Source organism: Miscanthus floridulus, chromosome 14 (genome assembly GCF_019320115.1).
Source record: "Miscanthus floridulus cultivar M001 chromosome 14, ASM1932011v1, whole genome shotgun sequence".
Taxonomy (NCBI): Eukaryota; Viridiplantae; Streptophyta; class Magnoliopsida; order Poales; family Poaceae; genus Miscanthus; species Miscanthus floridulus.
The window spans coordinates 23165556-23177313 of NC_089593.1; the positions used below are offsets into that span (position 1 = coordinate 23165556).

The window sequence follows — 11758 nt, forward strand, 5'->3', positions numbered from 1 at the left end:
ATTCCTATTTGGCTAGGAGCTAGGTCCCAATCAACACCATCTTGATAGGGTTAGTGGGGTTGATCCCCACCACCTTAGTTTCCTCGAGTGGGCGGAAGGCAGTCAAGGAGGTTGGCTTGTTGCAGTCTAGGACTATTGGGGTGGACAACTCCCTGAGCCGCGGGAGCTCGAATGAGTTGATGATGGTAGTGGAGAGCTCGAAATGCTCACGATCGCACGTGTAGGCATGTGAAAATGTGCTACCCATAGTGATGATGCCATTCTGCCCTAGCATCTTTAGCTTCAGGTAGGTGTAGTTGGGGACTACCATGAACTTGGCATAGCATGGCTGCCCCAAGATGGCTTGGTAAGACCTCCGAGCGGAAGTTAGCTTGGTCGCCAAACATGACGGGTAGGTCGATCTGCCCAAGTGGGTACACCTATGTCCCCAGGATCATGTCGTGGAAGGGAGAGCTCACTAGGCGAAGCTTCGACCGAGGGATGTGCATGGCATCGAGGGTGTTGACGTAAAGGATGTTGAGGCTGCTACCTCCGTCTATCAGCACCTTGGTGAGGTGCTTTCTTGCGGACGATGGGGGTCAACAATGAGCAGGTAGCAACCCGGTCTAGCGATGTGGGAAGGATGGTCCCTCGAATCAAAAGTGATTAGAGATTCTGACTAGCAAAGGAAGGTAGGGATGGCAGTCTCGGCGATGCATGCCTCTGTGTAGCGCACTTTGTGCTGGAGCTTGGAGTAGATGACATCGGATCCCTCGAAGATCATGAGGCATTCCTTGGGGTCAGGAAAGTTGTCCCCATCCTTGCCTGCCATGCCTCCTTTCTTGGCTGCTGCCTCCTTGCCCTTTCCTTCTTTTGGCCCGCTGGCCTATCATAGGAAGCGCTTAAGGAGCTCGCAGTCCTTGTAGAGGTGCTTGATGGGATAGATGTGTTTGGTACATGGGCTATCCATGAACTTGTCAAAGTGATCGAGCTGGGCCTACTAGGGCTGCTTGCCCACACGATTAGCCACTGTGACCAACACGGAGTTGGCCAGTCGACGTCGATACTTCTTGTTCTTTTTGCCCCTCTATGTGGAGGGGTCCTTGTCTTGGTCCTCATGCTTGGCCTTGCCCTTGTCCTGACCTCCACTAAAGACTATTCCAACCACCTCCTCGCCAGAGGCGTGGTTCATGGCAACGTCGAGTAAGTCACGGGTGGTACGGGGCTTCAGACAACCAAGCTTGTGGATCAAGGACTCACATGTTGTCCCGGAGAGGAACGCGCTGATGACGTCCGCGTCAATGACATCAGGGAGGGAGTTGCATCATTTGGAGAACCTACGGATGTAATCCCGTAGGGACTCGTTGGGCTCCTGCTAGTAGCTCTTGAGGTCCTAGGAGTTCCCCGGACGAACATACGCCCCCTGGAAATTCCCTACAAAGATCCTCTTGAGGTCTGCCCTATCGCGGATGCTGTCGTGTGGGAGTAATTTGAGCCACGCTAGAACATGTTCCCCCACATAGATGGGGAGGTACTGAATGATGAAGTGGTCATCATCCACTCATCCAGCTCAACAGGCGAGCCAGAAGTCTTCGATCCGTATACCAGGTTTCGTCTCCCTGGTATATTTGGCGATGTTGGTAGGCGGTCGGAAGCACTATGGGAACAACACTCTCTAGATGTGTTGGCCAAAGGCCCATGGTCCTAGGCCATCCAGGCTAGGACTCCGGTCATCGGGTCGGTGACCACGCCTAGGGTGTGTCTCATCGGTCCCCTCGATGGTCCATCTGGAGCTCATGTTGCCTACTCTCACCATCGCCCAAGGGACGTCATCGTCATGCTGGGCCTGACACCAGTTGTAGATGACGCTGTGAGCATCTTGGTTTGGCCTGAGGTGTTCACACATAGGTGGCCGGTGTGGAGCAGGCGCCGGGTCAGGCCGTGGTGCAGTTGTGTCCTCCTCCACGCCTGGCGATTATAGAGGTGAACGGATGGAGCGGTTCGTCTATTGCATCCCCACTCCCCTAGTGGGCAGAGATGCCATGAGTCGGTGTCACAATGCGGAGCTCTTGAACGGCGGTGGTTCCCACAAGCACCCGGAGGTTTCGGTGGACCGCCTACTCCTAGGGGTCGATAGGCTCTAGAAGGCCGCATAGAAGCATCGCCGTAGCGATGATGTTTTGGCCAGCCCAAGCGAACTGTGGGGGATCGTCCCCCCTATCCATGATGTTGCGCTGGACATGGTGGGTGGAACCCCGAGCGCCGCTCATAGGGTTATGTGCACATGGCGCAGCATGCTGCACCGAGCATGCCAGCATAGGTGGTGGCTAGTTCTATCACCTTTGTCGTAGCTCCTCGTCGTGCCCCAGCGCACATGCGAGGGCCTCCACACGAGGGTCTAGAGGGGTGTAGGTCTGTAGACACTCCACTACCACCGACGGCTATCCTAGAGCATCTGCCATAGTGCACTCCTAGGATAGAGGGTGGCTAGGTGCCACAACATCGCCGATGCTGGAGCTATCGTCTCAACTTCATCATCCATGAGGTCATGGAATGAGGCGGGAGCATAGCTCGCCATCCCCATGAATTCGAATGTGAGAGGGGGCAGCGCCAGCATCCTTCGGAGCCCCTATGCATACGCATCCATAGGGTATGTGAGGCCATAGGGGAACTGGTTGCAAGGCAGTCGCGGCAGGGACAACGGGGTCCCTCTAGAGTGTCGGTGGAAAATATGAAAAAGCGAGTAAAAAACAATATGTACGTTACTCATAGTGGGGTTTGAGCCTAGTGTGGGCTTAGAGTGAAGCATAGGCATCTCATCATTGAGGTCTCCTGGTGGCCCAATGCCGACGGAGGGTGCTCCTCCTCCGATGGGCGCCGGGACAAGTGCCTCCTCATAGAGGTGAAGCACACCGAGCCGATCGGCGATGAAGTCTTGGCTTCCGAAGAGGAAGGCCTAGGATGGCTCGAAGATAGGAGGAACCCACATCTCAATAGGTGGGAGCGTGGGAAACTCTAGTGAGCCAAAGTGAGTCGTATCGCTTGAGCACGCCATGGCGAAGGTGATGAAAAGGTGGGCCATCCGATGACCAAAAGCGTGAACGCACGACGTCTTCCCCACGGTCTGTGCCAACACTCGGTGCGAAAAGTGACCAACACATAAATATTTGTAGTTTTGCCATATGTTGTGATTGGATGTGGCCTAGCACTCAATAACATAGGGTTTATACTAGTTCAAAGTTTGCTGTGGGGTTACAAACGAGAGGGAGTAAGATGGGGGGTATCAGAGGTCTGGTCGGACTCCAGATCGAAGGGAGAGTGATGGGAGCTCCGACATGCACTAAGTGTTCGAACATATGCTCTGTCTGGCTTTAGAGTTTTAGAGCTAAACAAAGAGAATCAGAATCAACTGTCTGTTGGTTGTTTGGGTCCTATGTGAATCGGCCGTAGGTTGTTTGCATCGTCCTTCTTTTAGAGAGAGCGCATCCCATTTTATAGATGAAGGGGACAACTTTATAAGAGAGAGAGTGTGTGGGAGAAAGAGAGTGTGTGTGCTACCTAGTCTTGTTGCCCATGCCGTCGGGTACAAGATGGTTTGTCGGCGCCCACAATACTGTTGATGGCTGGATGCATGCGGTTGGTTCCACCGTGTTCTTCTGGTATGGCAAATGTCAGCGCCTACCATACTTTAGGTCAAATGTCGGCGCCCACAACACTATTGGTGTTAGGACATGTCTGGAAGGTTATAAAGTACCCTTCTGACATGGCCTGACTATACTATCCTACAGTTGTGTAGGGTATGGTCCTTGGTATTGCAGTTGACTTGAGCACCCCGCCTTACTGGCTCTATCCATTTCCTAGGTCCTCACCGAGCGGGTGTCCCCGGTCGGTCGTTCCCCAGTTAGCTCTGGCCTCCTAGTCAGAGAAGAGCTGTAAGTAGAGGTTTGGTGTATTCTCGGTCGGAGAAGTGGGTCAGAGTCGGAAGCGAGCGTCATCCTCTCCTTTGCTAGGACTTCTGGTCAGAGAGGCGGGCTAAAGTTAGAAGCGGGTGCCATTCCTCTTCGGTCGGGCCTTCCAGTCAGAGAGGTGGGCTGGAGTCGCAAGCGAGCACCATTCCTCTTCGGCCAAGCCTTCCGGCCAGAGAGCTAGGCTAGAGTCTTCTTGGCCTGGCCTTCCGGTTGGAGAGGCGGGCCAGAGTCATAAGTGAGCACTATTCCTCCTTGACTAGGCCTTCCGATCGGAGAGGTGGGCCAGAGTCAGAAGTGAGCACCGTTCCTCTTTGGCTAGGCTGTCTGATCGGAGACTGGATCGCCCTTCTGGCTTGTCGTTAGGTTTTTGGGCCAGCCCAGGAGTTGTGCATTGTTCGCAACATCATTTGTTGGGCCAAGCTTTTGCTAGGAAGCAGGTCCATGAGGGACCCCAGGTTTATGAACCCGACACTTTGCTTCTGAATTTGTCATCTGTTTCCAGAAGTGGGTGGAAAGATCAGCTCTCTAGAACAAGAGCTTGAGATGGTCAAAGCGGCGGTCGGTCAGGGCACGGAGGCACTAGCCCAGTCCCTTGAGGAGTGATGTGCTCTCGAGGGAGAGCTCGACCAGATTCACAACATCACATAGGTGGTCATCTCTGAGCTGTTCGGGTCAGGACCAAGCACTAGTACGCCCACCGTCCAGCTAGGGGAGGTCCCGAATGAAGTTCGGGCGCTCATCTCCAATGGCATGTTCTATGGGACATCGGGGGTGCTGACCTCGGTGGTAACACATCACCCTGATCTAGACATCATGGCTATTTGTTGAGGATACATCGATGGGTGGAGCGCAGACAAAATCCATGCGTTGGGGGAGAGTTTGGTGCCACATGCATAGATGATCGCTGAGTAGGTCACCGTGTAGTGGGTTTAGGCTCGCCGTTCGACCGTGGCCACAAACATGCGCTGGGAAGATGTTGCCCAGCCTATGGAGGCAGTGGAGGCTAGGTCAGAGGCGAGCGTCATCCCACCCCCAACAGAGCCAAACATCATCCCGACCGGAAGCGAGCTGCCTTTGTCCTCGTCAACCATACCGTCAACCGATACCATCGGGGGCCATAATAGAGTTAGAGTAGAAATAGTCAGTTCATGTAAAAGATGAGTTCATGGGGAGCACCCCTATGAACAGTTTACATTCGTGAATATTTTAAGTTCGTTTTGTGGTGAAATCACTCATGAGGGAAGCTTGTTCCATCCGCCCTTTTTTTATCCTTGTGTAGCTTTGTTTTTTGTCCTTTCTTTTTCACACCTGCCCATTGACCCATAGGCTACAACCATAAGAACCCGAGCGTGGCCTGTGAGGCTCAGTTGCTCATAACCATAGGTCATGGCAGGGTGTGATCGGTTGGGAGGTTAAAGTGCAAGTTACATAGGATACTCAAAGGAATGGAATGCCCTTTCATTTGGGCGACACCCTTTTGTTTGGGTGAAAAGTATTACTATATGATAGTAAAAAAGGAGGGTGATATCACACCCCCGTGGAGCCCCCAAGCGATCTAGGCCGAGAGTGCTCAGACTAGGGCGCTGTAGGAGGAAATGTTGAATGGAAATAAATGGTAAAACCGAGTTTTAGGGAAAGAAACGACATAACTGTTCGATGTTCCATGTGTTGGTGAGAACTTTGCTATTGTCATCCTTCAGCCAGTAGGTGCCTTGTCGGATCACCTAGGTCACCATGTATGGCCCTTCCTATGGTGGAGAGAGCTTATGTTTCTCTTTGATTGACTGGGTCCTCTGAAGTACAAAATCACCAACCTCGAGGATCCTCCCCCTAATATTTCTTTCATGGTACCTGCAGAGAGTTTGCTGGTAACGAGCGGAGTGGATGACGGTTGTCTCACGAGCCTCCTCGAGCAGGTCGACTATGTCCTGCTAAGCCTCCACGGCTCGATCTTGGTTGGTCGAAGATGCGGGGATTGAGTCCTTAGAGGACCATGCCATTGGCCCGCTTGACCTGACCATTAGTACATGGGTGTCCGACCGAGGCCCAATCGATCCTGATGCCGTATTGATCATAGAAGTCTAGGAAGTTCTTCCCGGTGAATTTTGTTTCGTGGTCGGTCATGATATAGTTAGGAACACCAAACGGATAGATGATGTTGAGGAAGAACTTGACGGCCTCTTCCGAGCAGATATTGGTGATGGGCTTCGCCTCTATCCACTTGGTGAACTTGTCCACCACTATGAGTAGGTGAGTGAAGCCGCTCGGGTCCTTTTTGAGGGGTCTGAACATGTTGTGGCCCTAAACCACAAATCACCAGGTGATGGGGATGGTCTAAAGCTCATGCGCCGGTAGATGAGTTTGCCAAGTGTAGAACTGGCATCCTTCACACCTGCGGACAACCTCCTCTACATCTCGGAGTGCAGTGGGCCAATAGAAACCTTGGCAAAAGTCTTTCCCAACCAGCGACCTCAGGGCTGCATGCTGTCTATAGATTCTAACATGGACTTTGAGGAGGAGCTGTTTCCCCTAGTCGGTCGAGATGCACTTCATGAGTACTCCCAACGGACTTCGTTTGTAAAGTTCATCGCTGATGGCAATGAACGTCTTGGTATGTCTAGCGATTCATCACGCTTCAGTCCTTTCTGGTGGGAGAACCTCCTCGAGGAGGTAGGCGAGCAGTGGTGCTCTCCAGTCGACCAGATCGAGTGCCATCACTGTGATGTCAACGGGCGACGTTGCCATGGAGGCACCAAGGTTGTAGCCCCCAAGCACTTGGTTGGGGTCGGGGCACATCGGGGGGTTGAAGCCCCTAGGTACCAGATTGGTGTTGGAGTGGGTATGGGTCGGATCCTTCAGAACATGGGCAGACGGCTCATGGAGATCATTGATGAAGACCCCATCTGGAGATGAAACCCGCTTGGCAGCCAATTTTGCGAGGAAGTCAGCGGCACAGTTGTCCTTTCGGTGGACATGATGCAGTTTGATCGCTCAAAACTTGTCCTCGAGCTTGTGCACCTCCTGGCAGTATGCTGCCATGAGATGGCTCTTGCAGGAGGACTCCTTCATGACTTGGTCGATGACCAACTCTGAGTCACCGCGGACATATATCCACGTGGCGCTTGAGCTCGACGGCGATGCGTAGTCCGTTGATGAGGGCTTCGTACTCCATGACATTTTTCAAGGCTGAAAAATGGAGTCAAATTGCATAGAGGAGCGTGCTCCCATCTAGGGAGATCAGAACTACTCTAGCCCCTGAGCCGAGCGCCACGACCGACCCGTTAAAATACATCGTCCAGTACTCGTGGGTGACATTCGGGGTCGAGAGCTAGACTTCTGTCCATTCGGCGATGAAGTCGGTGAGAGCCTGAGACTTAATAGCGGTGTGGGGGATGTACCTAATGTCATGGCCCATGAGCTCAAGAACCCATTTAGAGATTCATCCTATGGCATCGCGGTTGCGAACGACGTCTCCCAATGGGTATGAAGTGATGACGATGACTTCATGATCGGTGAAGTAGTGTAGGAGCTTTTGGGTCGCCATCAAAATGGTGTATAGAAGCTTCTAGGCCTAAGGGTAGTGAACCTTGGCATCGGTGAGTACCTCACTGACAAAGTACACCAATTGTTGGACCTTCAGGGGGTGTCCTGCCTCCTCCCTCTCGACGACTAGGGCGGCGCTCACAACACAGTTGCTTGCCATGATGTAGTTTAGGAGGGATTCTCCCCGTTCAGGAGCGATGAGGATTGGTGCCGATGTCAGCAATGCTTTAAGGCTTTCCAAAGCCTGCTGTGCCTCCTTTGTCCTGACAAATGCATCTATCTTCTTAAGAAGTTTGTAGAGAGACATCCCTCATTCGCCTAGTCCGGAGATGAACCGGCTCAGGGCGGCCAAACAGCCGGTGAGCCTCTGCACACCCTTGATGTTGTGTATTGGGCCCATGTTGGAGATGGCCATGATTTTTTTAGGTTGGCTTCAATGCCGTTCTTAGACACGATGTATCCGAGCAGCTTCCCCTTCGGAACCCCAAAAAATATTTTTTGGGATTCAATTTGACACTGAACCTTTGGAGGTTCACGAATGTTGCAGCCAGGTTTGCGATCAGGTCGCTAGCTTGAGCCGTTGTCACCACTATGTCATCTACATAGACGACGATTATTGGTTTTGGCCGCTCAACTTGGTTAGGTTGGTCGAGCGGGTCGATTTGGTCGGTGAAGCATCACTGCATGCACCGTTGATAGGTGGCATCAGCGTTCTACCGAAAGGCATGGTTACGTAGTAGTACGAACCATATGGGGGTGATGAATGAAGTCACGACCTAGTTAGACTCTTTCATTGTGATCTAGTGGTAGCCTGAGTAGGCATCCAGAAAAGGAGAGGATTTTGCATCCTGACATGGAGTCGACTGTCTGGTCTATGCGTGGCAATGGAAAATGGTCCTTTGGACACGCCTTGTAGAGGCCAGTATAATCAACACACATTCTCCATTTCTCATTCTTCTTTTTCACAAGAACATGATTAGCTTGCTAGTCGGAGTGGAATACCTCTTTGATGAATCTGGCTACCAGGAGTTTGGTGATCCTCGTCTATGGCCCTATGCCTCTCGTCGTTGAAGCAACACTGGCATTGCTTGGTGGGCTTTGAGCTTAGGATGATGTGTAGTGCGTGCTCAGTGACCTCCCTTGGTATGCTCGGCATGTCAGAAGGTTTCCACACAAAGACATCATGATTGGTGCGAAGGAAGTTGGCGAGCTCGCTTTCCTATTTGGCCAGGAGCTTGGCCTTGATCCACACCATCTTAGTTGGGTCGGTGGGGTCGATCCCTACTACCTTTGTTTCCTCAGTTGGATGGAAGGCACTTGAGAAGGTCAGCTCATTGCAGTCGGGGACTGCTGGAGTCGACGAATTCCCAAGCTTCGGGAGCTCGGTGGAGTTGATGACGGCAGTGGTGAGCTCGTAATGCTCGCGGTTGCACGTATAGGCTTGCGAAAAGGTGCTACCCATGGTGATGACGCCATTTGGTCCTGGCATCTTTAGCTTGAGGTAGGTGTAGTTGGGGATCATCATGAACTTGGCGTAGCATGGCCGCCCCAAGATGGAGTGGTAGGACCCCCAAAAGTCCACCACCTCGAAGGTTAGGTCCTTCGAGCGGAAGTTGGCTCGGTCGCCAAACGTGATGGGCAGGTCGATCTACCTGAGTAGGTATGCCTACATCCCTAGGATCACACTGTGGAAGGGAGAGCTCACTGGGTGGAGCTCCGATCGGGGGATGCGCATGGCATCGAAGGTGTCGACGTAGAGAATGTTTAGGCCGCTGCCTCCATCCATCAGCACCTTGGTGAGGCGCTTCATGTGGACGATGGGGTTGATGACGAGCGGGTAGCGACCTGGTCAGGCGATGTGGGAAGGATGGTCTCTTTGATCAAAAGTGATTGGGGAGTCCGACCAGCTAAGGAAAGAGGGGATGGCCGACTCAGTGGCGCATGCCTCTTTGTAGCATACCTTGTGCTGGCGCTTGGAGTGGATGGCGTCGGATCACCCAAAGATCATGAGGCATTCCTCAGGGCTAGGGAAGCTGTCTTCATCCTCGCCTACCATGCCTCCTTTCTTGGTCACCTTGTCCTTGCCTTTCCCCTCCTTTGGCTTATTGTCTTGCCATAGAAAGCGCTTGAGGAGCTCGTAGTCCTTGTAGAGGTGCTTGATGGGGTAGGTGTGGTTGGTGCATGGACTGTCTATGAGCTTGTCGAAGTGGTCGGGCTGGCCCTGCTGGGGCTGCTTGCCCACTCGGTCGGCCACAGCGACCAAAGATGAGTTGGCCGGTTGTGGGGGTATGGCCCCCGGTATCCATAAGACAAGACATGGGCCGCACCATCAGAGGTGGCCCAGCCCACAAGATCAAGGCATGCACGGCGCTGCTCGGCGTGCACCGTAAGATATTATATAGTACCAAATAGGCTACTTTCCTTGTAACCCTACCCCTGTCGAGTATATAAGGAGAGGTAGGGTCCCCTAGCGGATAGGCTACATCAAGATACATACATATGTGGTCACGCAATATCAGATGATATCTAATACAAACCAACAGACCACAGGAGTAGGGTATTACGTCATACTGATGGCCTAAACCTGTCTAACTCGTGTGTCTCTATTGCCTTCTTATTCTTGATCTCACACTCCTCTGCCGATCAATCTACCTTCGTGGGATACCCCTCGGAGGACTACTGATGATATTCTGTCAACAGTTGGCGCGTCAGGTAGGGGCTGTGCATGCTGTTTCCTTGTCGAACAAGATGGCTTTTTCCGTAGGCTCTTCATTCCTTCCGCAGCCCAGGCAGGTCTTCACGGTCGGATCCATCTCATGGGTCATCAATGCTGATGGAGTCGGAGAGCTCCTCGAGCTGGTGCAGATCATTTCTACGCCGACCACCCCTGCGCCTGCTACTATAGATTCGATCTTGGAACCACTTCTAAGGTCGCCTTCATCAACAACCCACCGTTTGCTTCCTTGCTACCAGAGGAGACAGATCAACAATGATGATCTGATCGAATCCATCGATCAGGTTGGTCTGAAGCTCGCTGAATACCTCTCTGTCACTGAATCAGCCCTGGATACTTTGGTTCAGCACCGACCACCCTCTGATCCAGATCTATCGAAGGCTGCTCGGAAAACTCTTGGAGTTGTGGCTCTGCCCTTCGGGTTCACCAACGCCGCTGCCGCTTACCAACATGCCCTGAGGGGTAGATTCTCCGACTAGGTTGAAGATGTCCATCCTCTCGCTGACCAGATAACGCCAAACGTCGCCGACTAGACTTTCTGTCTAAAGCTAAGTCACGCTTTAATATTCTTCTAAATATTCTCCAATCTCCGTATATCGCCATAATGTTTCTCTGAACTGTTTTCTCCATGTTTGCTCTCCAAATGATTTTCTAAACCCCCAAACAGTCCTGTTGATGCTCAGATGCCTCTAGAGATGGCCCTGTCTCTGGCTCCTCCATACACGTGCATGAGTGTCTGCCCTCTACGTTATGGGTTGTCGATAGCAGCTCCTTAGCGACGCTTGTTCCTCCTACACATGCATAGGCTCCGCACTCTGCGTTATGGTTAATAGGCTAGCTAGGGCTAGAGACTTAGCTACACACTAACTGTTCGGGCGATTTATATTAAATGCATCTTCGCTCCAACTAATCGCCAAGCTACATATGCTATTTTTTCTCCACCCAGGTGATCATGTACTACCCGTTCTACATATTTGTATTACATGATCATCATCTAGGTGATCGGATCACCTAGTGCTCGGACTTCACCACCGATCAACTGGTCAGACCGCTAGGATCATCGACTTCATCGCCGACTAGTTGATTAGACTGTTCGCCGGCCATTTCTAGCCAATGCTCACTTCGCCGCTGACCTATTGACCAGAATGTTCATCGCTCGTGCTTCATCGCTAGCTATGTCAGTTACTCCTCGGCCCTCGGATTCTTTGTGCTCGAGGACTAAGTGGGCACACTTCACCGCATGGACATCGCTAGCTACGCTGATGCTCAGACCTCGACACATTCATCGGGAACTCCTCAGTGCTTGGACATCGCCAGCTACGTGGGGTACTCCTCGATGCTCGAACATCGCCAGCAACACTAGGGACTCCTCACTCCTCGGTGCTCGGTCATCGACAGCGACGCCGGGGACTCCTCGCTCCTCGGTGCTCGGTCATCGCTAGCAACGTCGGGGACTCCTCGCTCCTCGGTGCTCTGCATCGCCAGCGATGCTGGGGACTCCATGCTCCTCGGTGCTCGGTCATCGCCAGCGACG

General features: G+C 52.5%; 1 protein-coding gene across 1 annotated transcript; it reads right to left on the bottom strand.

The window, feature by feature from the left end:
- Positions 1–8709: 8709 nt before the first annotated feature.
- On the bottom strand, positions 8710–9505 carry LOC136503187 (uncharacterized). The gene is made up of 3 exons (XM_066498342.1): positions 9451–9505; positions 9196–9335; positions 8710–9138 (listed from the first exon to the last, which is right to left on the bottom strand). Exons 1-3 carry the CDS (start codon positions 9503–9505, stop codon positions 8710–8712), a joined length of 624 nt encoding a protein of 207 aa, XP_066354439.1.
- Positions 9506–11758: the final 2253 nt, after the last annotated feature.

Excerpts from the sequence above, each read along its gene's own strand:
- LOC136503187 (XM_066498342.1), bottom strand. The coding sequence starts at position 9,505 with ATGCCTCATGATCTTTGGGTGATCCGACGCCATCCACTCCAAGCGCCA. Across the intron at positions 9,336-9,450 it reads ACTCCAAGCGCCAGCACAAG|GTCGCTACCCGCTCGTCATC; the intron begins GTATGCTACAAA and ends TCGCCTGACCAG. Across the intron at positions 9,139-9,195 it reads CCCGATCGGAGCTCCACCCA|ATCGACCTGCCCATCACGTT; the intron begins GTGAGCTCTCCC and ends CTACTCAGGTAG.